Source organism: Lissotriton vulgaris, unplaced genomic scaffold, assembly GCF_964263255.1.
Source record: "Lissotriton vulgaris unplaced genomic scaffold, aLisVul1.2 SCAFFOLD_995, whole genome shotgun sequence".
Lineage (NCBI taxonomy): Eukaryota > Metazoa > Chordata > Amphibia > Caudata > Salamandridae > Lissotriton > Lissotriton vulgaris.
The window spans coordinates 432,990-460,684 of NW_028251266.1; the positions used below are offsets into that span (position 1 = coordinate 432,990).

Consider the following 27,695-nt stretch of genomic DNA (forward strand, 5'->3'; position numbering starts at 1 on the left):
ATTTGTGAAAGTACAGAAGGCGAACTTGGGGGTAAAGTTCCCATTTAAGTATTTGGTGTTTCTTTCAACTGAAGAGATCAGCAAATATGTTGTCGGAGCCTGCAAGGTGTTCTGCTAGTAGACGGATTTTGTAATGAATTGCCCAACGCCAAATGGTCTGAGAGAGGCGTGACAGTTTTAGAGAGTGCCCTCCCTCGCTCGTTTTTGAATATAGTACATTGCTGTCATACTGTCCGTCAGGGTTAAGACAAATTTACTTACCAGGTGAGGTAGAAATGCTTTCAACGCTAGTTGAACTGCTTGCAGCTCTAGGTAGGTGATGTGATAGTTCTGCTGTTTGGAGTTCAAAAGACCGAGAACTGTCAACTATTCTAAGTGTGACCCTCCCTGCCCCACCCAATCATTTGAGAAACATGTCTGTTGTGAGCACAACTTGTGGAATCGGGTCGTTGAACGGCTGCCCTTTTCACAAATGCTGTGTGTTCCACCACTGCAGAGAGCGATGAGTGCAACTGTCTACCAACTCTAGATCCGTCGCTGACCCTGTGCTCGATTCCACGGACATGCTAAGCATTCTTGTAGAGGGCGCATGTTTAGTCTTGCATACGGCTCTATCAACATGCATGATGCCATCAAACCCAGTAACTCCATGAAGGGTTTGGCTGAGAGGTACTGGTTGTCTTGAAACTGTTGTAACAGGTTTGGTAAATTCTGAATCCTGGCTGTATTGGGATATGCTAGAGCCACGTGAGTCTTTAGAATGGCTCCCAGACACGGTTGTGTTTGATTGGGTTGAAGATGGGATGAGTGATGCACACATTTGAGATGCGAGTTGGCTTTTATGAGCCAATCGTGTAAGTATGGGAAGACATGTACTTGTTGGTGTCTCAGATGTGCTGCTACTACTGCGAGGCACTTGGTGAACACTCTGGATGCAGTTGTTACTCCAAACGGAAGCACTTTGAATTGATCTTGATTTTTCCTATCACAAATCTGAGGTATTTGTGATGTGCTGGCTGAATGGGTATATGGAAGTACGCATCCTTTAAGTCTAGTGTTGACAAAGTCGACTTGCTGCAAAAGTGGAAGTACTTGTAGGCTGTTAGAAGAGCCTGTACCTCTTGTTAGAGGTAGATTTTTGTGTTTGAAAGACAGTTTGTGAACACAAGGGGGGATGTTGGGGGGGGGGGGGTTGCTTGTGAATTCCAGACAGTAATCATGTTGGATAATATTCAACACCCATTTGTCTGTTATTGACTGCCAGGTGGGTAGAAACTGATGTAATCTTCCCCCTACCCTACAGGTGATGAATGTTCGGGAGGAATTGGTATCAAGTCGTGGTTTGTTAGTAGCGGGTGGGGTACGTGATGGTGTACCGCTACCTCTTCCTTTGAAGTGGTTACCTCTGTATCCACCTCTTTAAAATCCTCTAAAGAAAGGAGACTGTGCCTGTGTTTTATATCAAGATGTGGAGGCATCCGTGATATTTTTGGGGCCCCCTCTATAGAAGGAGCGACAAAAGGAACCTCTATTAGACAGAGGCTGAAGGGCGCCCATTGATTTTGCCACTATTGTGTCCTTTTTCATTTTCTCTAGCGACTGGTCTATCTGAAGCCCAAAAAGGTGTTCTTTGTCAAATGGTGCATTAAGTAGTTTATTGAACCTCTGGTTTGAAAGCAGAAATTCGTAGCCATACATGCCATCTTAGTACAATGCTGGTATTGATTCCTCAGCATTTAAAGCGCATCTAATAGATGAATTGGAAATGAGCTTGCGTTTCTAGCCCCTTTTTTCTGTCTTTTTCAGGAATATATTGCAATAATTCTCCCATCTCATCCCAATGTGCCCTATCATACCTAGCCAATAGCCCTTGAGGGTTGGTTTTTTGCCAATGATAGGCTGACTGAGCAGTTACTCTCTTTCCTAAAGCATCTATTGATTTTGATTCTTTGTCAGGAGGAGGTACTTCTCCTGAACTCTAAATTTGCTTTTTTACATGCGTTTGAAACAACTAAGGAATCCAAAAGGCAGTTGACCCTTAATAAAGACCGGCTCAGATGGAGGGGCTTTATAAAAAAAATTAAAATCGACCCTAGGTGTTCGTATTCGAGACCTAACCGGATCCTTAAAAATGTTGTCTGCATGCCTCATCATGCCTTTTAACAAGGGCAAAGACAGATGTTCTGTGTGTATTTCCTAAAGATTAAAAAAGGAAATCTTTTAGGTCGTCTTTATGTAGTGACCACATGATAAGTGGCTGCTCTGGCAATGAACTCTTGATATGTGTCATCAGGAGGGGAAGGTTTGGCTGGAAACAGATCAGGATCATGTCTCCTGGTGGATCAATGTTCTAATCATCCCATGGGTCAGGTAGCTGATCAAAGTTGTCTCCATTATCGGCTATACCTTGATCTATGTCTGGAGACCCTAGAGGGGTAATATGTTAAGGGTCTGAAGCTGGTATGACAGGTACTGGTGAAAAGGGTGAACTAGCTGTAGGAATATTATTAGGACTACTCTCCGTGTCCTTTTTCTTCTTTAGAGGTATTCTTTACTTGGTGTCTATCTTCCTTTTAGGTTGAGCATTTGAGACCTTTTGTATATACTTTAGTGTATACTTATATGTGTATGTACTTTGTGGGTTCTGGAGATCAGCCCTAGGACTCGTCTGCTTACGCTTAGGGACTTTTTTTCTGTTCAACAGCCTCTATTTAACTGTCTTGATAGACAACAACCAGTACAGGTCAGTAAAATACCAGAATTGCTTTCTGTTGAGGGTCTTTCTTTTTTTACTTTTCTGGCAAATGCCTCTATTTCACTCTCTTGATAGAAAACGACCAGCAGAGGTCAGTAAAATACCAGAATCACATAAGCGTTCTCTGGATTCCAGTCCACAGAAATTGTCTTCCACGAACACCCATAGACAATATTTTTTTCAAATCTTGTATTTTTAGTGATACGACCATCGAAGGCCCTGAGTTTCCTATGGACAATAAAGAAGTTCTTAGACACATAGAAAATGGTAACGTGATTGAAAACAATACTGACAAGGGTAGAGTGAATTGCGAATCGAAGGGATCCTGATTAATGGTTTCGAATCAGCACAGCAATGCACGTCCGAACCAGATGGCAGAAAAAATACAATCCAACAATGGAGTCGATGCCCATGCGCACTATCACCGAAAGGAGGAGTCACCTACCTCATGACTGGAAAAGACTTCTTTAAAGAAAAACAACTTGCAAACATCCGGACCCAACAAAAGAAAGTGGGAGTATGCAAAGCATGTGTATTTACAGCACACATGCCTCAAACACTTATTTTCCCATACAAACATAACTTCCGTCTGAGGCGAAGGAGTAGTTTCTGTCCTGTAACTCCAGTTCTGTAGTAGGGGTATCTCTGTTATAGTCATAATCTAGTGAATAGTCCCGCTCATGAGCGTGGACCCCGGAGCAATCAAAAATAATCTATTAAGCTGTCTAACAATGCAGTCCTGCACAGACACTTAAGAGAGAATTTTAAGACATATAATGCAGCCTATATCCACAGGCTACACTGCCCAGTACTTCAACTAGACATTCTACCAAAACCACACACAGCATGCCAAGTTTTCTTCATAGAGAAAAACTTCCCCTTTAACCAACAAAGCCTCTGGAATGATATAGAGGAAGGGGAGGTCAACTTTACATCAAGTGTTCAGGAGGGCCATAGGCCCGGGTAGACTCATACCCGGCTTGAGCGTTGTGGCTTGCACAGCTCCATTTAAAGAGGACTAAGGGTTGCAGCCCACTTAACTACGAGTAGCTGCATCAGGGTGATTAGTTAAAGCGGAGTTATCACAAACCTTCCTCTTCATTTTACTTATTCAGGCTAGTCCTAGAAAATATTCAATCAACATCAGAGCTCAAGAAACAAAGAAAGGAGGAGGGACATCGGGGCTCTGCTGCTAGTGACAGAAAAGAATCTACATCGCCACATTGATGAACAGGGACTGAAGCGTGTGCAGAGAAGGGACGAGGTTCAATACCGGATAATGTTGGTGCAGTCATAGGCTCCACCGATGCCGACCTCCACAACTGCCAGATCCACCTAGGACAAAAGAAATCAGAGTGAGCTTCGAAGCACAAGAGCAGTCTCAGCGTTAGGGGTGGGCGCAACTTGGAGGGTTACATAAAAACTCTGTGAGCCGGCAGAATGCAAATGCTACTTACCAGTATGCATCTGTTCTTGGCATGTAGGGCTGCTGACATTCATATCTGTGCATAGATCGCCGCCTAGTGTTGGGTCCGGATGATTGCACATTGTTGTCCTGGAAGAGTCTTCGAAGTATCACGAGATAGGTGGCTCCTCCCCTGGACTACAGTGCGCATGGGCATCGCCTCCATCCCCAGATTGTTTTTAGCCATTGGCAGAGATGGAGTGAAGTATGTGAATGATGCCCATGCTAAGAGCATATAAATATATGTAAACGAATACTGCAGCTGCTACAGGCGCCGGGGAGGAGGGTGGGCGATATGAATGTCAGCAGCCCTACATGCCAAGAACAGATGCATACTGGTAAGTAGCATTTGCAGTTCGAGGCATGTGGGCTGCTGAATTCATATCTGTGCATAGAATACATAGCAGTCCCTCCATTAGCGGCGGCCGCCCGTGCCAGCTCCAGGAGTTTGAAAAAGTGTTTTGAGAACAGCCTGACCAACAGCTGCCTGCTGTTTAGAGTGCACGTCTACACAGTAATGCTTTGTGAAAGTATGCGTGGTAGACCATGTAGCTGCTCTACAAATATCTTCCAAGGGAATGTTACCTAGGAAAGCCATAGAGGCCCCCATCTTTCTGGTGGAGTGGGCTCTTGGTGGAATTGTGAGAGTGCGTTTAGCTTTAGCGTAACAGATTTGAATGCATTTCACTATCCACCTAGCAATCCCCGCTTTGGAGATTGCGTTTCCCTTGTGGTGAGTAGCAAAAGCAACAAAAAGTTGTTTGGTTTTGCGGAAATCTTTTGTCCTGTCTACATAATACATCAAGGCCCTCTTAACATCAAGGGTGTGGAGCATGCGCTCCGCCAGCGTCTCTGGGTTTTGGAAAAACACTGGCAATTCGATCGTCTGGTTAATGTGGAATTGTGATACCACCTTGGGCAGGAATTTAGGGTTAGTGCGGAGCACCACCCTGTTAGCATGTACCTGGAAGAAAGGTTCTTGGATGGTGAGCGCCTGCAGCTCGCTAACCCTCCGTAGCGATGTGATTGCTACTAAGAACGCAACCTTCCAAGTTAGGAACTGAAGCTCACAAGAGTGCAGTGGCTCGAAGGGAGGACCCATCAGTCTGGTAAGAACCACATTGAGGTTCCATTCTGGAGCTGGTGGTGTCCTTGGTGGAATGACCCTCTTGAGTCTTTCCAAAAAAGCCTTGATCGCAGGGACCTTAAAGAGCGACAGATGTTGCCTATTCTGGAGGTATGCTGCCATAGCAGACAGGTGAATGCGGATGGAAGAGTACGCCAAATTGCATTGATACAGGTGGAACAGGTAACAAATGATGTTTTGAATGGAAGCATCTAGCGGGTCAATATTGTGGTTAACACAGTAGATGACAAACCTCTTCCATTTAGCCGCATAGCAAGCTCTAGTAGTGGGCTTCCTTGCCTCTCGAATGATGTCCATGCAATCGGGAGGAAGATTGAGGTAGCCAAACTCTAGGACTTCAGGAGCCAGATCGCCAGGTTGAGCTGTTGCGGATCTGGGTGCTGAATGTCGCCATGGCTCTGCGTCAGAAGGCTGGGGGTGAGATGAAGCCTCTGATGCGGTACCACGGAGAGTTCCAGAAACGTGGTGTACCATGGTTGGCGAGCCCATGTTGGAGCAACCAGGATGAGAGTCATCGAGTGCTGCCTGAGTTTGCGTGCCACCAGCGGTATCAGAGGTGCTGGGGGAAAAGCGTACGCAAATCTGCCTGACCAGTTCATCCACATCGCATTGCCCTGTGATTGCGGGTGTGGGAACCTGGCGGCGAAGCTTTGGCATTTTGCGTTCTCTTTCGTGGCGAACAGGTCTATCTCTGGATGACCCCACTTTTGGAAGTACGGTTGGAGTACTGATGGATGTATCTCCCACTCGTGCATTTGATGGCTGTGCCTGCTGAGCAGATCCGCCATCTGATTGTCCTTGCCCGGGAGATGCTCTGCCATGAGGAAGATGTTCCTCTGAATGGCCCACTTCCACATGCTCTGAGCCAGATGAGACAGCTGTGGAGAGTGTGTGCCTCCCTGCTTCTGGATGTAGTACATGGCCGTCATGTTGTCCGTCCGGATCAACACGACCTTGTTGCACAGATGTACTTTGAACGCCTTTAAGGCCATGAAGACTGCCATCAGTTCCAACACATTGATGTGCATCTTCCTTTGCTGTAGTGTCCATAGTCCCTGCACCGTGTACTGGAGTACATGCGCTCCCCATCCCTGGAGAGAGGCGTCCGTTGTCAGGACAATCTGTGGCACAGGCTCCTGGAATGGTCGGCCCTTGCAAAGGTTTTGTGGATTCCACCAATGCAGAGAGTTGTACGCCCAACCGCTCACCAACACTAGGTCTGTCAGTTGCCCATGAGCCTGAGTCCACTGACGTGCAAGGCACTCCTGAAGCGGACGCATATGTAGTCTCGCGTGCGGGACGATGGAGATGCAGGAGGCCATCATGCCTATCAACTGCATGAACACTTTCGCTGGAAGCGAGTGTTGAGGTCTGAATCGTTGGATCAGCGCCTGAATACTGGCGATTCTCACTGAATTTGGCTGCGCAGTGGCTGCCAGAGTGTCGATAGTCGCGCCCAGATACTGTCGCACGTGGGCGGGCTGGAGATGGGACTTGGGGTAGTTCAGAGAGAATCCCAGATCGTGCAGGAGATGAATGGTGCGTGACACATGGTCGACGCACTGTTGTTCTGTCTTTGCTTGAATGAGCCAGTCGTCCAGGTAGGGGTAGACATGGACGTTCTGGCGCCGGAGATGCGCCGCCACGGTCGCCAGGCACTTTGTAAATACCCTCGGCGCCGTGGTGACCCCGAACGGCAGAACCCTGAACTGGTAATGCTGGTCTTGAATCGTGAACCTGAGATACTTCCTGTGGGAAGGATGCAGTGGGATATGAAAATATGCATCTTTCAGATCCAGCGTAGCCAGGAAGTCCCCCTGCTGAAGCAGAGGGAGTGTCAGAAGGCTCCAATCTTCGCAGAGGCAGTGATGCTGTACCCGATCACCCTACCACCAGTGACTCCGCCACATGGGCGAACGCACTAGTGACAGGGAAAGGGGAAGTGGACAGAGAAGAGACACCTTGAGAGCTTCTGGCACCTTCACCGATTGGGTAGATCACTCTTGACCTGGACTTCGGTTTCTGTAGATGCCTAATGCACAGAACAGGGGGGAAGAGAATAAACAACCACTTCTACCTACCAACTTTCTCACTCTATGTAAATAATGAATCTTATCCTACCAGTAGTTCCCAAAGGTATTGCTACTCTTCTTTAAGATGTGTAGATACATTCAGAGAGCTTCAAGCCTGCAGGACAAAGACTAACATTACTAAATGTTCCTTACGGAAAATTCTACAACCCAGGACTAAAACCCTCTCTCTCCTTCTTTACCTGTAAGCTTTCTGTAATAGCCCCAACTGGGGTTCTGTTTATGTCTGTTGATGCCTTGTGGCGAACATGTGGCTCCAAGGTTTCCAATGCTGAATGCAATGAAGCGCGCAAAAAGGAACAAGGGAGGCAAGAGGGGGAGGAAAGAGCAGGTTATACGCAAGAAGGGAGTAGCTGTTCAGCACAAGTTCGCCGACAATGGGGAAGAAGGAGAAAGCAGCCGCTGGCTTACTGTTCCTCTCGCATGCTCCGCAAGAGGTTGGTGGAGTCCGTTGAACCTTCTGAGAAGAAGTCCACAGACGAGCTTCAGCAGAGTGAACTGGCTCCCACGACGGAAGGAGATGAACGAAGTTTCAGTCTCAGCAACAGACGGAAGAACGATTCTTCACGAACTTCACTCAAAAGTAACTTTCGACAGATGAAACTCTCTCTAGGCAAGTCTCTAGATTAGCGGACTCAAGAATATCCCAAAACTACTCCTGTCACGAATACTTGACACGGAGCGTAAGACTCTAGCTGTCACCTCAGGAACTCGAACAGTTGAAGTGCGCAGTTAGAACGCTGCGCGAGACGCACATCAACTAGCCCTCACGTACTAAACTCTGAATGACTTCAGTGGCTATCGTGGCGGCCATCTTAGGAAGGAACTAACCCCACTATGACCTGAACCTATTTACATGATAACGAGGGAATCTATTTGGAATTACACGGGTACCAAATATTTACCCGACAAGGCTTTACAATTGTCTTTCCACCATTCCCTACTCTTGGAACATAGGTAGATGCAATTTGTAAATTCCTGACAGGGAGTACTTGCTGTAACGTGAGCATATGGAAGTGCTCCGAGAGAATGTACCAGTTGAGGGGCCTGAGGTCCAGGATGGGCCTGAGGGATCAATCCTTTTTGGGGATTAGAAAATACAGGGAGTAAACCCCTGTTCCCCTTTCCTGCAATGGAACGGGCTCTATTGCCCCTTTTTGCAGCATGACCAGGACTTCCTGCTGCAACAAGGTCAAGTGCTCGCCGGACATAGGACGGCTTCTTGGGGGTATGTTTGGTGGAATGGAAGTAAGTTCCAGACAATAACCGTACTGGATAAGAGACTTGACCCACCTGTCCGTGGTGATGGATTTCCACGCGGGCAGGAACTGTTGGAGTCTCCCCCCGACCGGTGTTGTATGGTCGGGGGGCAGTGACAAGGCGTCACTGTTTGTTGGCGGTGGCGGACCTGGAGCTGTTGTTTCCACGTCCCCTGCCCTTGATGTTATTGCCTCTGTAGCCACCTCTACCCTTGTTGTTGTATGAGGGTTGGGTGTTACTTTTGTAATACTGGGTGGACTGCGATGCCTGACCCCTTGAGGCGCCTCTGGAATTGGAGCGACGAAAGGAACCGCTCTGAAACTGCTGAGACTGGAGGGCCCCAATAGACTTGGCAGTGTCCGTATCTTTCTTCATCTTTTCCAGCGTCGCATCCACCTCAGGGCCAAATAGGTGGTCAGGATTAACAGTTTGGTTCAGTATTGTCGTTTGAATATCGGGCTTGAACCCTGAAATTCTCAGCCAAGCATGCCGTCTAAGCAACACACTAGTGTTGATTGCCCTGGAGGCCGTATCAGCCACATCCAGCGCACATTTAATGGATGCATTTGTGATGAGCTTGCCTTCCTGAATAAGCATTTCTCCTGCCTCCTTGTACTGGTCAGGCAGGTGTTGCAGCAGTGTTTCTAAGGTGTCATAATGAGCCCTATCATAGCGTGCAAGTAGGGCCTGTGTGTTTGAGATTCTCCAAATGTTTGCTGCCTGTGCAGCAATTCGTTTCCCAGAGGCCTCGAAGATCTTGGACTCTTTGTCTGGGGGAGGAGCGTCACCAGTGGTCTGCGAGTTCGCCCTCTTCCGAGCGTTGGATACAACCAACGAGTCCAGTGGCAAGTGTCCCTTGATGTATGTGGGATCCGAGGGCGCTGCCTTATATTTTCTGTCAATGCGAGGGTTGATGACACGCGCCCGGGTGGGCTCCCTGAAGACCTCCGTTGCGTGTTTTAGCACCCCCTTAAGCATCGGCAGTGTCTTGACTGACTTTTCGGCTACTGAGAAAGTGTCAAATAAAAAGTCCACATCCACCGGGTCCGAGTGCAGCTCGACGTCGTGGTTAGCCGCAGCTCGCTCGAGGAGAGCGTTGAAGGCCGCTGAGTCCTCCGACCCGATTGCGGGTCGTCCGGGTCGGCTCCGGCAGACCAAGGAGCAGGTTCCTCCTCCGGATCCGAGTATGCCGGATAGTTGTACTCGTCGTACTCCTCATCGTCACCTTCCCCTGCATTAGAACAAGTAGGAGAACGTTCTACATGTGTGGGAGACGAAGGCTCCATAGGGTCCGAAGCACCCGTCGAGTCCTTCTTGTTCTTAAGAGGAATCCGAAAATGCTCCAGCACCGGTTCCGCGGTGATTCTTCTTTTGAGGAGGGACAATTTCCCAGTTTTGGCGTCGATGACGACCTCTCGGCGCTCTTCCTCTGCGAGTGGCTGGAGCAGAGGCTTCGACACCCCTAACGCCGCCTTGGACGTCGATGTCTCTTTCGAGGGCACGTCCGCCCCCTGCTTCGGAGCGAAGGCCTTCGGCGCCGATTTCGGCGGCAGGGTGTAGCGAATAGGCGTCTGCGCCTTCGCCGGCTTCGATGCGGGCTTCGGCTTCACTCCCTCCGGCTCGAGAACTTCAGCGCTTCGAATCCGTTGGAGGGATTCCACTACCTTCTTCGCCAATACCGGAGAGGGCTTGACTGGCTTGTGAGCTCTCCCGGAGTCGGGAGTCGAGTCAGCCGGGGGCAGTGTCTTCGGAGTCGACACCTTTCCATCCTTGGTTCCGACGGTCGGAGCCGGAACAGCCAGAGCCGTGGAATCGCTTTGGCGTTTCTTCGGAGCCTTTTTTGGGTCGTCGACCCCCAATGTCTTCGGCGCCGACGCAGCCGCGTCGGCCGCCTTTGGTTTCGGCGTCGACCCCGAGGCCTTGGGGTCGGCCATCTTGGCGTGGCTCTTCAAGTCGGCCATCTTGATTGCCTTAGGTGTTGACACCTCCCGAGCCTTCTGCACCATCAATGGAGCTTTCACTTTCGGTTTCGAAACCGACTGCGTGGATCCCGATGGCTTCACTTTCGCTTCCTTCAACGGGAGTGGCCCCTCCGAAATGTCCGTGGCCGGGCCGAGAGGCGGGGCTGCTGGACTAGTAACGAGGTCTTGGGTAAGGCCCGAAGGCGATCCCTCGACCTGGGCCGTGTCTTGGGGATTAACCCCTGAGTCAGTTTGGGGATGCTCTTCCTCCGAGCTATCCCCCACGGTGGCAATGGCCTCATCGTCGTCCCCTACCTCGTCGCCGGCTTCATAAAAGTCCGCATCTTCCGCGTCGCCGGTTTCCTCTCCCTCCGACGCAGGGTTAGAGTCCGAAACTTCAAAACCTTCGAAGATGTTGTCCGGCAGGCTCGCAGGGGGTTCCGCCAACTGGGCCTGGAGCCGAGCGGCGCGACGCTGCTTTAGGGTCTTCTTGCACCGGAACTTGGAACAGGCCATACACCTGGTCTCGTCATGTTTCGGTGATAAACACTTGTTGCACACAGGGTGCACGTCGAGGTGTGAATATTTGGAATTGCACACCGGGCACTTCTTGAACGGAGTACGTTCCATGATAGGAACTTCGAGCGTCGAGTAGGCCCGTCCGCGCCGAGAGCACGCGGAGGGGCAGAGAGTGTTCAGAGCTGAGAATAAGATAACCCGAACGAAACAGTACCGACGCCCAGCCTAAAGACCGTTAGGTCTCAAGTAGAAAAAGAAAAGTACTATCGGTTCCGACAGCGGGACCGAAACACATTCGAACCCAATGGCGGAAAAAAACAATCTGGGGATGGAGGCGATGCCCATGCGCACTGTAGTCCAGGGGAGGAGCCACCTATCTCGTGATACTTCGAAGACTCTTCCAGGACAACAATGTGCAATCATCCGGACCCAACACTAGGCGGCGATCTATGCACAGATATGAATTCAGCAGCCCACATGCCTCGAACTTTGATATGTCTCACTTCTCGAGCTGATTTGTAGCACCGGGAACGTGTTTTGCGAGGTAAAATCAGTGAAAACATCACCATGCGGCACAACATAGGGTGCTGCTTCTTTCTATCACTGGAGCAGATTTTCTACTCGAGCTGCAGCTTTCTCAACGTGAACAGTCGCGACCGCACGCGTTGAGAAATCTTGCTGGCAGGCGTTGAAGCGCGCAAATATCATGCGAGGGGATACAAATTCTGGCTCGCCTACATTCGAGAGATGTGCCAGAAAACAACTCTGCCATGCAACTGTGGTCATAGTTCTGCCAGGACTTAGAATTCCAAGCAGAACGCAGAGTGGCCAAACCTCTGCAAACTCCACCAGAAGAGAGGAATGAGTCATCCACCCCGGCTCAATGAACATGTCAGGAAGAGTAGAGGGGGAGGGCTTCTGATAAGGAGACATAGGACAAGCTGTGGTGAAGGAGGCACAAACAGTGAACAGCAACTCACCTTTTCCTGCAAAAACACATGGAAGGCCATGAGGGTGAGAAAGCGGAAATAAGCTGGCATGCTGGCGCGGCATGGATCCTGCAGACAAAGGAGTGGAGTCAAAATTTAAGCACGAGCACCTGCACGACCTCTGCCCTGAAGCACAGAAACTGGAAAGAAAGAACTGCACCATAGGTACCCTTCCCACCCAGCCGGTCAGTACTGTGTGCAGGCAGGTTTTATTACAATACTGCATGTCACTGCTAGAGATATTGCATTACATTGCAAAGTGGGTCCGAAAAGAACGTTAACACCATCACCCCTGCCAAATCCATACTGAATCAACAGCTCCAGCCACAGCACTACACTTCAGTGGTGGCAGCAAGTTTAACACCTGCCTCCCTTTCAAAGCGCCCCTACCCGAGCCTCCCTCAAAAACCGCCCGTAACCTGGGTCTCCCTCCCAAAGCGCCCCTGCCTGGGCCTCCCTCGCAAAGCGCCCCTAACCTGGGCCTCCCTCGCAAAGCGCCCTTAACCTGGGCCTCCCTCGCAAAGCGGGCCTCCCTCGCAAAGCGCCCCTAACCTGGGCCTCCCTCGCAAAGCGCCCCTAACCTGGGCCTCCCTCGCAAAGCGCCCCTAACCTGGGCCTCCCTCGCAAAGCGCCCCTAACCTGGGCCTCCCTCGCAAAGCGCCCCTAACCTGGGCCTCCCTCGCAAAGCGCCCCTAACCTGGGCCTCTCTCGCAAAGCGCCCCTACCGGGGCCTCCCTCGCAAAGCGCCCCTACCGGGGCCTCCCTCGCAAAGCGCCCCTACCGGGGCCTCCCTCGCAAAGCGCCCCTACCGGGGCCTCCCTCGCAAAGCGCCCCTACCGGGGCCTCCCTCGCAAAGCGCCCCTACCTGGGCCTCCCTCGCAAAGTGCCCCTACCCGGGCCTCCCTCGCAAAGCGCCCCTACCCGGGCCTCCCTCGCAAAGCGCCCCTACCTGGGCCTCCCTCGCAAAGCGCCCCTACCTGGGCCTCCCTCGCAAAGCGCCCCTACCTGGGCCTCCCTCGCAAAGCACCCCTACCTGGGCCTCCTTCGCAAAGCGCCCCTACCTGGGCCTCCTTCGCAAAGCGCCCCTACCGGGGCGTCCCTCGCAAAGTGCCTAATATGCTAATTTCAAGCCCAAAGCGTCTTTCCCAGGGTCACTTCTGGTTGGATCGCAGTGTCTGCTAGAAATCCATGGCAGAAAGTCTTACCTGAGTCTCCTCTAGACGGTTGTAGACCTGCCAGAAGTACTTGCTAAAGAGCTCTTTTCCAATTGGCTGTCCGTTTATTCGGATTCTCTCTCTCACCTGAACCAAGTGTGGAGAACTGCAAAAGGGTGAGAGAAAAAGGAAAATGTTACTTACCCAGTAAGCATCTGTTTGTGGCATGTAGTGCTGTAGATTCACATGCTTAGCATAAGTCTGCAACTAGTGTTGGGCTTGGAAGTGTGCAAGTTACTTTTCTTCTACTAAGTCTTTCGAGTAACAAGGTGTAGTGACTGCTCCTCTTGCTTGAAACGAACTTGGTCCTTGACTCCACCGTTAGGTAGTTTTTGCCTGGTCCTCTCACCAGGATACATCATCCTTACACCGAAGGTGGGTGAGGATGGAGTGCGAAGGAGGATGTATCCTAGTGAGATGACCGTGCAAAAATAATGTGATGTTTAATGTAGATAATCGCAACCAACATAGGTGTCCAGGGAGGAGGGTGGGCGCATGTGAAACTACAGCACTACATGCCATAAAAAGTAACACTTGACATTTGATGGCATATGTGGCTCTAGATACATATGCATAGCATAGACTGTAAAGACTGTGGGTTGAGTTTGATTAAACTAAAGTTCGTAAAACCATCCGGCCCACATTGGCTTGTTGACGAGCCATAACATCTACACAGTAATGTTTTGTAAAGGTGTGCGGTGTAGTCCATGTAGCTGCCTTACATTTGTCAGCCATGGGCAGATTACCTAGAAAGGACATAGAGGCCCCCTTCTTTCTAGTAGCGAGCGCCTTTGGAGGGATAGGTAGAGTTCTTTTAGCTTTAGGGTGACAAGTTTGGATTCATTTTACAATCAAACTTGAAACGATTACTTTAGAGATGGCCCTACCTTTATGTGATTTTGAGAATGCAACAAATAGTTGTATTTTCCTGAACAACTGAGTTCTGTGAATATACATGAGTGCGCTTTTCACATCTAGTATTTGTAAAGTTTTTTCCTCAACTGAATTAGGCTGTGGAAAGAATACTGGCCATTCAATAGACTGATCTAAGTGGAACTGTGGGACCAGTTTTGAAAGAACTGTAGGGTTTGGTACGTAGTACCAGTTTATCGCTATGAAGTTGAAAGAATGATTCTTCTAGAGTACATGCCTGAAGCTCACCGAGACGTCCGAGTCACGCGACTGCAGTGAGAAAAGTAACCTACCAAGAAAGGCACTGCAGAAGACTTGGAAGGTTCAAATGGGGGGCCACCAAGCTTGTTAACACAAAATTGAGGTTCCACGCTGGTGTCGGAGGAACTCCAGGTGGATTAACTCTTTTAAGACCCTCTAGAAAAGCTTTAATGACAGAAATCCTGAAAACAAAAGATTGTTCTTGGTTTTGGAGATCTGCAGCGACCGCCAGTAGGTGCAGTCTTATGCAAGTGAAGGATAACCCTGAAGTTTGTAAATGGAGAAGGTAACAATGTCTTGAGGCTTTGCCGATATTGGGTTAATATCCTTCAAATGGCAACAGTACACAAATCATTTCCCCTTTGCAACACAGCAGGAGCGAGTAGTGGGCCTTCTTGCCTCTAAAAATATCCATGCACGCTGAGGTAGAGTCAAATAACCAAATTCAAAGACCTCTGGAGCCAGACTGCAAGGTTCAGAGATCTGGGGTTGGGATGTCTTACTGCTCCCTGTTTTTGGTCAGAAGGTCCTGCCAGTTGGGAAGTATCTGGCGAGGGACTACTAATGAGAGCTCGAGTAGTGTATTGAACTTTGGTTGCTCGCCTATGTGGGAGCCACTAGAATGAGGGTGAGACGTCTGCCGCAGTTTGCAAATGACAAACGAAGCAGAGGTGGAAAAACAAAAGCAAATATCCCGGACTAACTCATACATAGTGCATTGCCCTTGGACTGGGGATGCTGGAAGCAAAGTTTGGGCATTTGGCGCTTCTGCTGTGGCGAAAAGGTCTATGCTAGAGTGACACCATTGTTGGAAGAATAGGTGGCGACTTGTAGATTGAGCTCCCACTCGTGGACTTCTTGTCTCCTGCTGAGAAGATCTGCAAAGTCGCTGTCCACTCGCGGTATGTGCTACGCTAAGAGAGGAAAGTTGTGTCTGAGAGCATACCTCTAGATGGTCTGTGCTGAGTCCGATAGCTAAGGGGACCTGGTGCCCCCCTCTTTTGGTATACAACGCATGGTAGTCATGTTTTGATAAGAACCACTTTCCCCGCGAGGTGTGGAAGGATTGCTTTCAGCACTTGTTGAACAGCTAACAGCTCTAGGCGCTTGATATGGAGAGGAGTTTGGCTCGGTGTCCAGTGATCCTGAACAGTTAACTCCTGTGAGTGTTCTCTCCAGCCTGTGAGTGATGTGTGTTATTGTGCTCTGTGAAACTGGGTCTAGGAAAGGCCTCCCCTTTAGCAGAGTGCTGCAATTCCAGCACGGCACAGACTGGCAAGTTTAACGATTGACCAACACTCGATCTTCCAGCTCTCCCTAAACTGGAGTTCATGGGTGCGCTAAGCATTCTGCAACGGCACATACTTAGTTTGGCATAAGGTGCTATGGCTATGCATGATGCATTGAGCCTTGGAGGAACATAACTGTTTCTAATGTTATATGTTGAGGAGTCAAACTCTCGGCTACTTGTTTGAAAGGATTGAATCCTTGCTGTATCTGGGTAAGATATTCCTGTGTGAGAATCAAGGAAGGCTCCGAGGTGAGGTTGTAGGAAGGACCAGAGTGCATGAACTGTGAAACCGAGATGAATGTGTTGAAAACAGCCAATAGTTTGAACGTTTGATGAGCCCATCGTCTAGTTATGGGAGAAGGTAAATCGTTTGTCTGCACAGATGAGCTGCTACTTTTGCTGCTAGACATTTGGTGATCACCCTGGGGGCTGTGGTGAACCCGAGCGAAAGTACTTTGAATTGAAAGTGCTTTCCGTTTAGGACAGATCTGAGGTACTGCGGATGTGCTGGGTAAATTAGAACGTGAAAGTAGGCGTCCTTTAGGTACAATGCAGACATTAAGTCGCCTTGGTGTAGTAGTGGAATGACATCTTGTTGAGACCATATGGAAGTGCTCCGAGAGAATGTATCTATTTAGAAGTCTAAGATTGGCCTGAGGGACCCGTCGTTTTTGGGAATGAGAAAGATAAGTGAGTAAATGCCTGTGCCCTGTTGGTGTAGTGGTACAGGTCCTATTGCTCCCTTTTTTAGAGCCAACTTCCTCTTGGAGTAGCAGGTGATGGTTTGCGGACAGCCTGTGTGTGCGGGGGGTGGCATGTTTGGAGGTGTGGAAGTGAGCTACAGGCAACAACCATGTTACAGAACATCTAACACTCACTGGTCAGAGGTGATAGTCTGTCATGTGTGAAGAACTGTTGAAGTCTTTCCCCGGCAGGTGTACTATGAACAGGGAGAGAGGCAGGTAAGTCAAGGCTTTGTGGCCGTAGCTGCTGTTCATTGAAACTGCCTAGGCCTCTGGAGTTGTTCCCTCCAAAGGAGCTCTATAATATCCTCTGGGGGATGTACGTTGAGACTGGGGACGCCGATATGTAGAGGTGTTATCAGCAAATGTGCCTCCTGCCACTCAATGATAGGGCGAGTGGCCCCCATGGCTTTGGCCATTTCATTGTCCTCTTTCATTTTCTCAACAACCAAAGTTTATCCTCATTAAAAGGAAGTGCCAGGATATTTTATTGTTTATAGGGGCTGCCCTATAAACCTGAACCAGGGGCAATGAGTATTTTATCCTAACAAAGGTTCAAGGAATGGAATAGTTATACTTTACACAAATACTAACAGTAGACCGTTATTAAAAACACCAAACCTCTATTCATACACAAAAAAGGAAACATTAGAGAAACAATAATGGCCCATATAAAGAATATCTGGAAACACATAAAAAATGTATTCAGTAAAAACACAAACTAAGGCTCAGAAATATATACTGGTACATATAAAAGTTAATATACGATACGAAAACCAGATAAGTGGCGGACAGAAGGAATTACATAAAAAGAGGGGCGGGTTTCAGAACAACACTGAAATTGCCACAAACAAAACAATGTGTCCTTCATTAGTTGCAGCTACAGTTGCGTCAATGGCGTTTCGACCTTTATTATAAATTCAGGTCATCATCAGGACATGAATTTTAACTGAGCATCCAACATAACAATTTCCAATAACGAGAGAAACAAATGTAGCAGTTGCTGATAATTTGAATGTTTCTCCGATGTAAATATACATAATATTAGTACAGAAAGGGGTAGTGGAAATCAATTTATTCCACTCCTTATAAATATATTAACCTCGTGGCTGTTAGAGTCAATCCGGTGAAATTAGTCACGGAATGGGAGACAAGTACTCTTCAGCACATTGATTTAGCGTGCGGGGTCTTCTCGTTAAAAAGCAGGAAAGTTACGAAGCTTCGTTAATAACGGTCTATTGTTAGTATTTGTTTGTGTAAATTGTAACTTTTCACATTCCTTGAACCTTTGTGAGGATATTTTATTGAACTTCTGGCTTAAAACCGGAGACCATGAGCCAGGCACGTCTTCGTATGAGGACACTGGTGTTAATACCTCTTGCAGATGCATCAGCTGCATCTAGTGCACAGCGTTATCAGCTTGCCTTCTAAGGCAATCTCAAATGCCTGTTGTAGGAAGCTAGCTCTGTATATACTACATCAAAGTAAGGTATAGTGTGCATAGAGTCTAGTGGAACCCGAAAGGTAGGCAGAGGTAAAAGTTAGAGAGAAAATGGCCTTCTATTTGTGGTAGTGTGGGCGAGAAGTAAGGCTAAATCAGAGGACAGTGTTAAGCATTTATTGTACACACACTGGCAAGAAATGGTTGAACACGCTCAAAGACTGAATCCAGGCCAATTGTTTTGTTAAAAAAATTATTTGGTTATTTTATTTCTAGAACCATGAAATACTCTGTTGCCATTAAGTAACAGATGTCAAAGCAGTAATACTTTAAAAAATGCAGTAGGGTAGGTTTTTCCCAGGCGGAATAAATGTTTTACAACAATAGAATACTTTTGTAGAATCGATTTAAAACAGCAAAACTTTGCAATAGATTTGTAAAGGCAATGTAATCCTATAAGAGGAAACAGTTCTGCATTAGCAGGTAAGTACTCTACTTACAATCCTAGTATTCAAGGGTTTTGACCAACACTGGGCCAGGTTAAGCGTAAGGTAGGTACTGCCCCACCAGCGGCACTGGGGCAGCGGGGTGCAGAGGTCATTGGCCCAATGTAAAGCAATGGAGACTGGGGGCACCTCGAACGGGCACTGTTTGCGGGTAAGTACTCAAAGTTTCAGGACACAGGCCCTGGAGGTAAAGATCAGCACAGGAGGCACCAGGCAGCAATAAAGCTACACCAGAGGCACAGAGGGGCCGGATGCCGGGTGCAAAAAAAAAATCAGTGTTGGGCGCCCAATGCGTTTCAATGAGGAAACTCGGTCACACAAAGACTGCAGGCTCGCGCCAGGAGGCTGGCTGGGTAGATATTTGGGAGCATGGGGGAGGCCGAGGCTCTGTTGGTTGTGCTCCCCAAGGCCAGAGAGCTGAGGATGCAGGAGTACCTTTTGGTGTTGGATCTTCTTGGTCGGAGCCATTTGGGGATCCCTTTGTGTAGAGGCCGCTGGAGACTTTGTGAGGTCCAGGAGAGCCACCAATGGAGTCATGGTCAGAATTGCTGGGAAGACTTCCGAGGACAGGTGAGCCCCTTGAACTCTGGTCGTGGGCGTCAGGTGCAGAGTGGGCATGGTGCCCGGATCCGCCTGAATACATAATCCTTGGTGGTGTTACTTTTGAGCAGGGACGCTGTCCTCTGGAGTTCCGGTCTTGGATGAGTCTTCCTGGAGTTCTTGGAAGTCGTGGGACAGGCATCTTCTTCAAGGAGTCTATGAGTAAGAGATAGGTGACAGGCTGGTAGGGATAGAGCCAAATCAGTAGACTTCTTCAAAACTCTGCTCCATGGCGTCTTCATTCTTTTCTTCTTGTGTCACAGGAATCTGAGGATCAAGGTTCAGGAGCGCCCCTAAATAGGGAATTTATGGGTGTTACGGGTACTGGCAGATGGCAGCCAATGGGCTACTTGCCTTTCGGGAGACTACACCCTTAGAATGTCCCCTCCCTTCGGTGAGGGGGCACCCCCCTAACCTGATTGAGTCGAATTCTTCATTCAAGATAGAGAATTTCCTAAGGAGGGGGTCACCTCGGTCCAGGGCATCATAGGGGTGGTCCTTGTAGAGAGGGGACAAACCACTCCTGACTACTAGAGAAAGGAAGGTGCACCAAGAAAAGTCTGTTGTCTCAAAGTGTGTTCAGAGTGTCTCTTGATTGAAGAGAGTCGTTAAAATTGGACATCAGCCAACGTGTTTCGTTCCACTGGGAAACTTCAACAGGGCTCACATCATAGTATGATTCTTTTGAATGCTCGCTTGGAATAATCTGCCGGTTACCGTTTGATGCATCTTAGCAAGGATACTGGATGATCTATTCCTTTCCCTTATTGGGGGGTCTTATCTTGAAAGGACACGTTTTGAAAAAGACATCCTTTCGTGATTTAGAGGTCAGGAACGTGGACCAACTTTATTTATTCTTATTAAGAATTCTTAGTGATTTTGAACGTGGGCCCATTATTCCTCTACATACTGTGATTTGAGCCCTGATGAAGATCCCCAGTGGAATGAAATGCGTTGGCTGATGTCCAATTTTACCAAATTACTTCAAAAAAAGAGACAGACTTTTTTCTTGGTGCACCTTCCTTTCTCTATAAGGACTATCTGGTTGCCAGTACAGCTTAACTGCGGCAAGTTCTGGAAAGGACTGCACAGGACTTTGAATGCTCATAAAGATTGGGGTAGATGTGCTGAACCTTAGTCAGCCGCTGTTGGGTAGTGTTTTTTTTTTCTCACTCCGGACTACTATTTTACCCGCCGATCTTGCCGCAAAAAATGTGAAGCCTTTGAGGCTCACCGCCTTGAATGCCGTTCCTGCTTGGGGATAGGTGTGAAGAACCGCCCCCTCCTCAAGCAGCCTTCGTCCCTGACCCACAAGAGCTCCCACCTCTGGGGTCAGAAACATGTTAATGTGTGGCAGGCTGGTGCAGACCAGTCAGCTGCACACCAGAGAGTTGGTAGTTTGTCAGGAGGCATCTCTAAGATGCCCTCTGAGTGCATTTTGTAATACATCCACCACTGGCATCAATGTGGATTTATTATGCTAAGAAGTTTGATACCAAACTACTTCGCATTCAATAAATCGGTCATGGAGCTGTGCAGTTTGTAATGACAAACTCCCAGCCCATGTACTCAATATGACTCCCCTTGACTTACAATGTCAGTGATTGGGCACAGACACTGTAGGGGCATACTGCTCATGCAGCTATGGAGCACTTGTGGTATGGTGCACCGTGTCCTAGGGTTGTGAGGCCTGCTAGAGAGGTGACTTACCTGTGCCACAGGCAGTGGTTGTGGGCATGGCACACAGGGGTGTGTGCTATTTTGACTCTTCAGCTTTGGCTGCACCAAAGCACGGTCTTCAATCTCAGTGCGACTGTTTGGTGAGGGGCCTCGGAGGGTGGCACAACACATGCTGCTGCCCTTAGAGACCCTTTATGGTCACAAGGTTCTTGGTACCACTGGTACCATTTACAAGGGACTTACATGTGGGTCAGAGGTGTGTCAATTGCGGAAAAAAGGTTTTTGGGAAAGAACACTCAAAGTGCATCAGATATCAGGCATAAAGTGGGAGGGGGTATCTATGCAAAAAGGGGTTAGTTCCTGCACTGTTCTCTTGTATTGTGCTGGAGATGTTGAAGGGGCCCCTCACTTTCGTCCCAGCGTGCGAAAACCAAATGAGCTGGCTATTCTCCATTGGTTGGCTGATTGTGCAGTCACTAATTCCCACAGCATCTATCTTTCTTTCCTACTTATCTTGTGGAGGTGTGTCTCCAGACGTTTGTGAGTTCGCCATCTTTCTTGCTGTGGCAACGATAAGATTCTAGTGGTCGTTGACCCTTTATGTATGTTGGGTTGGTAGGGGACACCTTATGTTTGTTATCTACTCGCGCTGTAATAAACTGTGCTTTGGTTGCATCTCTTACCATACCTTTAAGCATGGGCAGGTATCGTGCAGAGCGTCGAGTGAATAAAAGTGTCTGGAATAGAAAATCATCCTCCACTGGTTCGGTGTGTAGCGAAGCCTTCATAGCTGCTCTACCCATGATGTCCGGCATGTTGTAGAATCAACTGGAGGAGAAGTTTCACCACATATAGAACCAGATCTGTGTATGCTGGTGGGTCTGTCATATGTGTCCCAAAAGTCATCTTGAGGGGGAATAGTGTGTTGGTCCCAATCATCCCCGTGGTACTCAGGGCCCCCAAGCAAATTAACAGAATGGGGAGTAGTATGAATCTGCAGGAGGTGAAGGTGGTGCACAGTCTGCCACTGGTGGACTGGTGGCCTTGCCCACCTTTTTTTGTGCTTCGGTGGGCAAGGACTCTCCAAGGCTTCTTTAAAACTTAACTGTCTCTTTGTTGGATGTTCCTTGGTTTTGGGGGATGTAGCCATGATTCTACTGGTGTCATGGTGAATCAACTGTTTTTGCCTGGCATCAAGATGTTTTTGCAAATGATCCAGCACAATCTCGACAGTTTCGGAGCTGGCATTTTGTTCTTCTGAAACATAGGCACGTCAACCCTGGTTCATAATCCTGTTGGAACAGTTTCGTTCTGAAGCGTCTTTCAGCGCCGATCGTTTTGATGCAAAGTTGTTCTGGTCAGATGAACTTGGATTTTGTGCAGAGGCGGACAAAGGTTTCAGCGCCAGGAATCTCGATTCAGATTCTCGACTTGAGGAGGAGGACTGGTGGGCATGGGACTTTTGCTGCATCAATCCTGGGGCTAGGCATTTCCAGTAAGCTGTTCGGTGAGGACCATGGCCAGAAGGCAGGGGTGGCCTGTGTGAGGGCTTTAGTCGGTCCAAACCAAACTGCCGACCCGATGGGATGTTGTTGACTGTGGTAGGAATAAAGGCGTGAACAGTACTCACAGTTAGTCCTGGTGGAATGTCCTGGATTTTAAGTTGTGACTCTGAACTGTTGCCTTGCGAGAAGGAGGCCTCATCCACTGCTGAAGCCTGAGTGTATATCTCATGGCGATACTCTTCAGATCCGTAGTAAACAGTGCATCTGGACATTTCAAGGTGTCTTGCGCGCTTTTTGTGCAGTGTTTTCTTCAAGTGGAAGCACTTACATGCTTCGCAAATGGATTCTTGATGGTCCGGTGAAAGGCACAAGTTACTCACCAGGCATATGTCGGTGTTAGAAGGAAAATGCTACTTACAGAGTAAGCATCTGTTCTTGGCATGTGAAACTGTAGAATCTCATGCTTTGCATAAGATCGCCATCTAGTGTTGGGTCCAGATGTTTGCACTTTGTTTTTCCTGGAAGAAGTTTCCCTAGTCATGAGGCAGAGGACTCCTCCCTTAGGTGATCGTGCGCATCTTTCCTAGTCACGAGGTGAGGGGACTCCTCCCTTAGGTGATCGAGCGCATCTTTCCTAGTCACGAGGCAGGGGACTCCTCCCTTAGGTGATAGTGCGCATCTTTCCTAGTCACGAGGCAGGGGACTCCTCCCTTAGGTGATAGTGCGCATGCACATCGACTCCATCTTCAGATTGTTTTCCGCAGAGGGTAAGAGAATGGAGTAGTAGTAAAGAATAGAGATGTCCATGTGCGAGTATGTATAGTAAACAGAGAACTACAGCTATTACATGTACCCTCGGGGGGGGGGGGAGATACCCCTGGAAGAGAACTAGGACTACAGGTAAGTAACTAATCCTTCTCTTCCAGGGGATACTCATCAATAGTCATAAGCACTGAATAGAGTAGCAAGCCCAAACACCACCTGCAGGTAAATGAGACACACATGACCCAACCGAAACATTTGTAGCAGCCGAGTACTCAGCTGCTAAACAGATTCCGCAGGGAGGCCTGGCCTACCTGGGTATCTGCTCTAGTGTCAGAATCAAGACAGTAATGTCCTTTAAATGTATGCATGGACTTCCAGGTCGCCGCTTTACAGATCTCAGACATGGGCACATTCTGGAGAAAAGCTGCCGTCGCAGCTCTACCCCTGGTGGAATGTGCTCTAGGAGAAAACCCAAGAGTTTTCTGCGCCAACTGGTAAGCAAGCTTGATACACGAAACAATCCATCTCGAAATAGACCGTTTCAAGGCTGCACGACCTGTTCTGATCGATCCATAGTTAAACAGTTGATCAGAAAGACGTATAGCCTTGGACCTATACAGATAGAATTTTAAAACCCTTTTCAGGTCCAAAGAGTGCAAAGCCCTCTCAGATGGAGAAGAGGGATTGGGAAAGAAAGTGGGCAGAGAAATGGTCTGATTGACATGGAAGTCTGACACCACTTTAGGAAGAAAAGACTGATGTGTCCTTAGTATCACTCTATTCAAATGAAAAACCGTATAGGGTTCCTTGGAACAGAGCGCTTGGATCTCGCTCACCCTACGAGCTGACGGAATTGCTACCAAAAAAGCCGCCTTCCAGGAAAGGTGTTGCAAGGTAGCTTTATGAATGGGTTCAAAAGGCGGACCCATTAACTTCTATAGCACCAGGTTCAGCTCCAAGGGAGGAGAAGGCTGATGCACTGGAGGGTACACTTTTTTCAACCCTTGCAGGAAGTCCTTTACAGCTGTTAACTGGAAAAAAGAAGGTTGTGACGGTGTCCGCATATACGCTGTTATAGCGGCTAGATGCACCTTAATGGAATCAAACGCTAAACCTGCTTTCGCCAGATATAACAAATAAGGAAGAACAACTTCTTCCTGACCCTTAATAGGATGAGGACCATGTTGCATGCACCACAGATAGAAGCGCTTCCATTTACAGGCATAAGAAGGTCTTGTGGAAGGTCGTCTCGCTTCCTTCAGGATGGACATGCAGTTCTGTGGCAATCCTAGATGGCCGTATTGTATGACCTCAGGATCCATGCTGCCAAGCTCAGTGACGGAAGGTTGGGATGATGAGTCCTCCCGTTCATTTTGGATAACTGGTGCGGCCTGCATGGCAGTCTCTTGTGAGGAGCCACTGATAGATGAAGCAGGTCCGTGTACCACCATTGTCTCAGCCAGTCGGGGGCGATGAGGATCATCGTCGTGCACGAGTGTGTCAGCTTGCTCACCACCTTCGGGATCAGCAGAAGTGGTGGAAAGGCGTACACAAATTCCCCTGACCAGTCTATCAAAAGGGCATTCCCTCTTATTCCTGGACGGTAAAACCACGAGGCAAAGTCTTGGCATTTGGTGTTTTCGTTGTCTGCGAACAGATCTAAGGAGGGACGACACCTAGACTGGAAGATTCCTTCGAGCACCTCGTCGTTCAGAACCCAGTCCTCTCTGTCTTCGAAATGCCGAATCAGCGCGTACGCCCTCACATTCTGTTCTCCTGGGAGGTGGTTCGCCGTGACCAACAATTTGCGAGCTAGAAGTCAATGCCAGATGCGCTGGGCCTCCATTGACAGAGTCCGTGAGCGCGTTCCCCCCTGGTTGTTTAAATAGTACATTGTGGCGGTGTGTCCGTTTGTACTAATATTATTGTTTCCTGAAGCGAGGGGAGGAACGCTTTGAGAGACAGGTGGACTGCTCTCAACTCCAGCATGTTGATGAGATACGTACTTTCTTTGGGAGACCACAAACCTTGCACTTGGAGGTGACCCATGTGTGCCCCTCAGCCTTGAAGAGAAGCATCGGTGATCAAGGTCTGAGCAGGAGGAGGTTGATGGAACAGAATACCCACCTGTATGTTCTGTTTCTTTGTCCACCATGGAATGAAAGCTCAAGCTGTTTCTGACAGAGTAATCTGATCGTCCCAGCGAGCTGACTGTTGGTCCCACTTGTCCTCCAGATCCTGTTGAAGAGGACGCATCCGCAGCCTGGCATTCGGAACTAGCAAGATGCATGAAGCCATCGAACCTAGCAGGGAGGCAATCTTTCGCACTTTCTGAACCTTGTGGCGAAGTACCAGCTGACACTTTTGGGTTATAGAACACTGTCTCTCCTCCGAAGGAAACACTTTTCCTACCTCGGAGTCTAAAAGAGCTCCTAGGAAGTGGGTTGTGAGAATGATTTGCTGAAATTGACATGTAAACCCAACCGGTGACAGAGCTGGATTCAGGTTTGGAATGGATTCCTTACAGCATCTGGGAAAGGACCTTTCAGTAGCCAGTCGTCCAGATACGGGTACACAAAGACTCCCCTTCGGCGTAGAGCGGGCGCTACTACTACAACACATTTTGTGAATACCCGGGGAGCTGACTTCAACCCGAAGGGCAGGACCTTGAATTGGTAGTGAGAGGTCCCCACATGGAACCGCAGGAATCTTCTGTGTTTGGGGTGCACCGGGAAATGGAATTAGGCATCTTGGAGGTCCATCGAACACATCCAATCTCCCTTCCTGAGATTCGGATATATTTGGTGAAGTGCCAACATGCAGAACTTTTCTTTTTTGATGTGCAGGTTGAGCGTTCAAGTCCAGAATGGGTCTGAATTCTGCCTTTTGTCCCTTTTTATGACCAAGAAATAATCGGGAGTACACTCCCTTCCCCCTCTGAGCGATCGGAACCCTCTCGATGGCTGATTTTGCAAGAAGTATCGCTACTTCTTTTTTCAAAAGAATGAGCTGATGACTTAAGGTTGGCTTTGGGGGTGGGGACGGGTGGAGGCAGGTGTTTGAAACAAAGACAATACCCATTCCGAAGTGTAGTCAACACCCATCTGTCCTGAGTAATACTTTCCCACTCTGACATATGATGCGCAATGCTTGCCCCCACTGGACTGGTCAACGGTGCTGGGGAAAAGAAGAACTCATTGCTTCTGCTGGGACTTGTTGGAATTATTGCCCTGGAGTAGATTTCCACCTCCTCTGGAATTTCGCTTGCCTCTGAACTGTGACTTCCGTTGCCCCGGTTAGTCCTGATTCTTCTGCCATTGAGGGGTTTGAACCCTCTGCTTGGAAGGGCCCTTGTTGTAGGAGCGGTACTTCCTCCAAAATTCCTTCTTCTTTTCAAGCCCTACGGCCTTAAGAGTGTCCAACTCTGACTTCATGCGTTGCATTTCCTCATCCTTGCTTGCCCTAAACAGTGATGAACCCATTAAAAGGGCAAGTTCACGATCCTAGCCTGAGCCTCAGGTTTCAAGGCTGTCAGGCGCAACCATGACAACATTCTCGCCGTCACTCCATGCGCATAGCCATGCGCTGCAAGGGTAGCTCCATCCACTGCGGCGCTTATGATCCGATTGGAGACCTGGCTGCCCTCCAAAAAAATCTCCTCAAAATCTTTACGGTCGTCTTGAGGGAGCCTCTCAATGAACCTTTGAAGAGAATCCCACAGGGATCTGTCATACCTCCCCAGAAGGGCTTCCACATTAGAGACCTTGAGAAAAGAGGCTGAGGTGTTGCAGACTCTTCTCCACCATGAATCTTGTATTTTGCTTTCCTTATCCGGAGGCACGGTGGATGAGGAAGCTACAGCACTGGATTTCTTCGCCGCCACAATGATCACAGATCTGGTGGTGGGTCAGACCTGAGGAAGAGTGGATCCTCCTCTGGCAAGCGATACTTGAATCCTTGCTGGGTCGGCCTTTATAGTCGCTGGAGTAAGGAAGACCTAATTCACTGGATCTATGATTCCAGGTACCAACGGCAGCAGTGGCTTGGGCGCTGTCCTGTGATGCAAGGTTTCAAAAATCACAGAAGTCTTGACCTGTGGAGTAGTCATGGACACTCCCAGTTTCAAAGCACCCCTGCCCACAATGTCTTGAAACGTGATACTCTTGATGGAGGACTGTCCGCCAGAGTCTGAGAATAATCCCTGTGAGAACGGGTCGTAGATGAAGTAGTCCGAGATCTGCGAACCAGTCTCCTAGACCTCGATCTCCGCCTACTGGAGCACACTCGGGAGCGCGATCTCTCCCTGGGTCGGGAGACTAGTTGATCCCGATAAGCTTGCAACCTGGCTGCTGTCTCCTTGTCTGGAGCCCAGTGATGCAGAGGCCTACACCATCTTGGTGATAGCCTGATGGAAGGAGACTTCTGGGTGCGCTCTCTCACTGGTGAACGTGCCGGAGAAGGCAAATCCACTTGCCCATGCTGCGAACGAGCAGGAGAATGTCTGGATCTCTCACTATCCGAGGAGTAGAGGATCACATCTGAAGATCGTCCACGGTGAGAACGGGAGCCCGAAGAGGATGATGACAAACTC

At 48.8% G+C, this 27,695-nt stretch overlaps 1 protein-coding gene across 5 annotated transcripts in view; it reads right to left on the reverse strand.

Moving 5' to 3' along the window:
- FPGS (folylpolyglutamate synthase) overlaps positions 1 to 27,695 on the reverse strand; it is a 393,648-nt gene that overhangs the window by 176,351 nt on the left and 189,602 nt on the right. For 3 of the 5 annotated variants that reach the window (XM_086950761.1, XM_086950765.1, XM_086950764.1), the window contains 3 exons: positions 13,392 to 13,506; positions 12,178 to 12,255; positions 4,029 to 4,090 (listed from right to left, as the gene is read on the reverse strand). In XM_086950761.1, the coding sequence (XP_086806887.1) occupies positions 4,029 to 4,090; positions 12,178 to 12,255; positions 13,392 to 13,506 (255 nt within the window). The remainder of the gene's footprint in view (positions 1 to 4,028; positions 4,091 to 12,177; positions 12,256 to 13,391; positions 13,507 to 27,695) is intronic. The other 2 variants (XM_086950762.1, XM_086950763.1) reach the window with 1 other exon arrangement.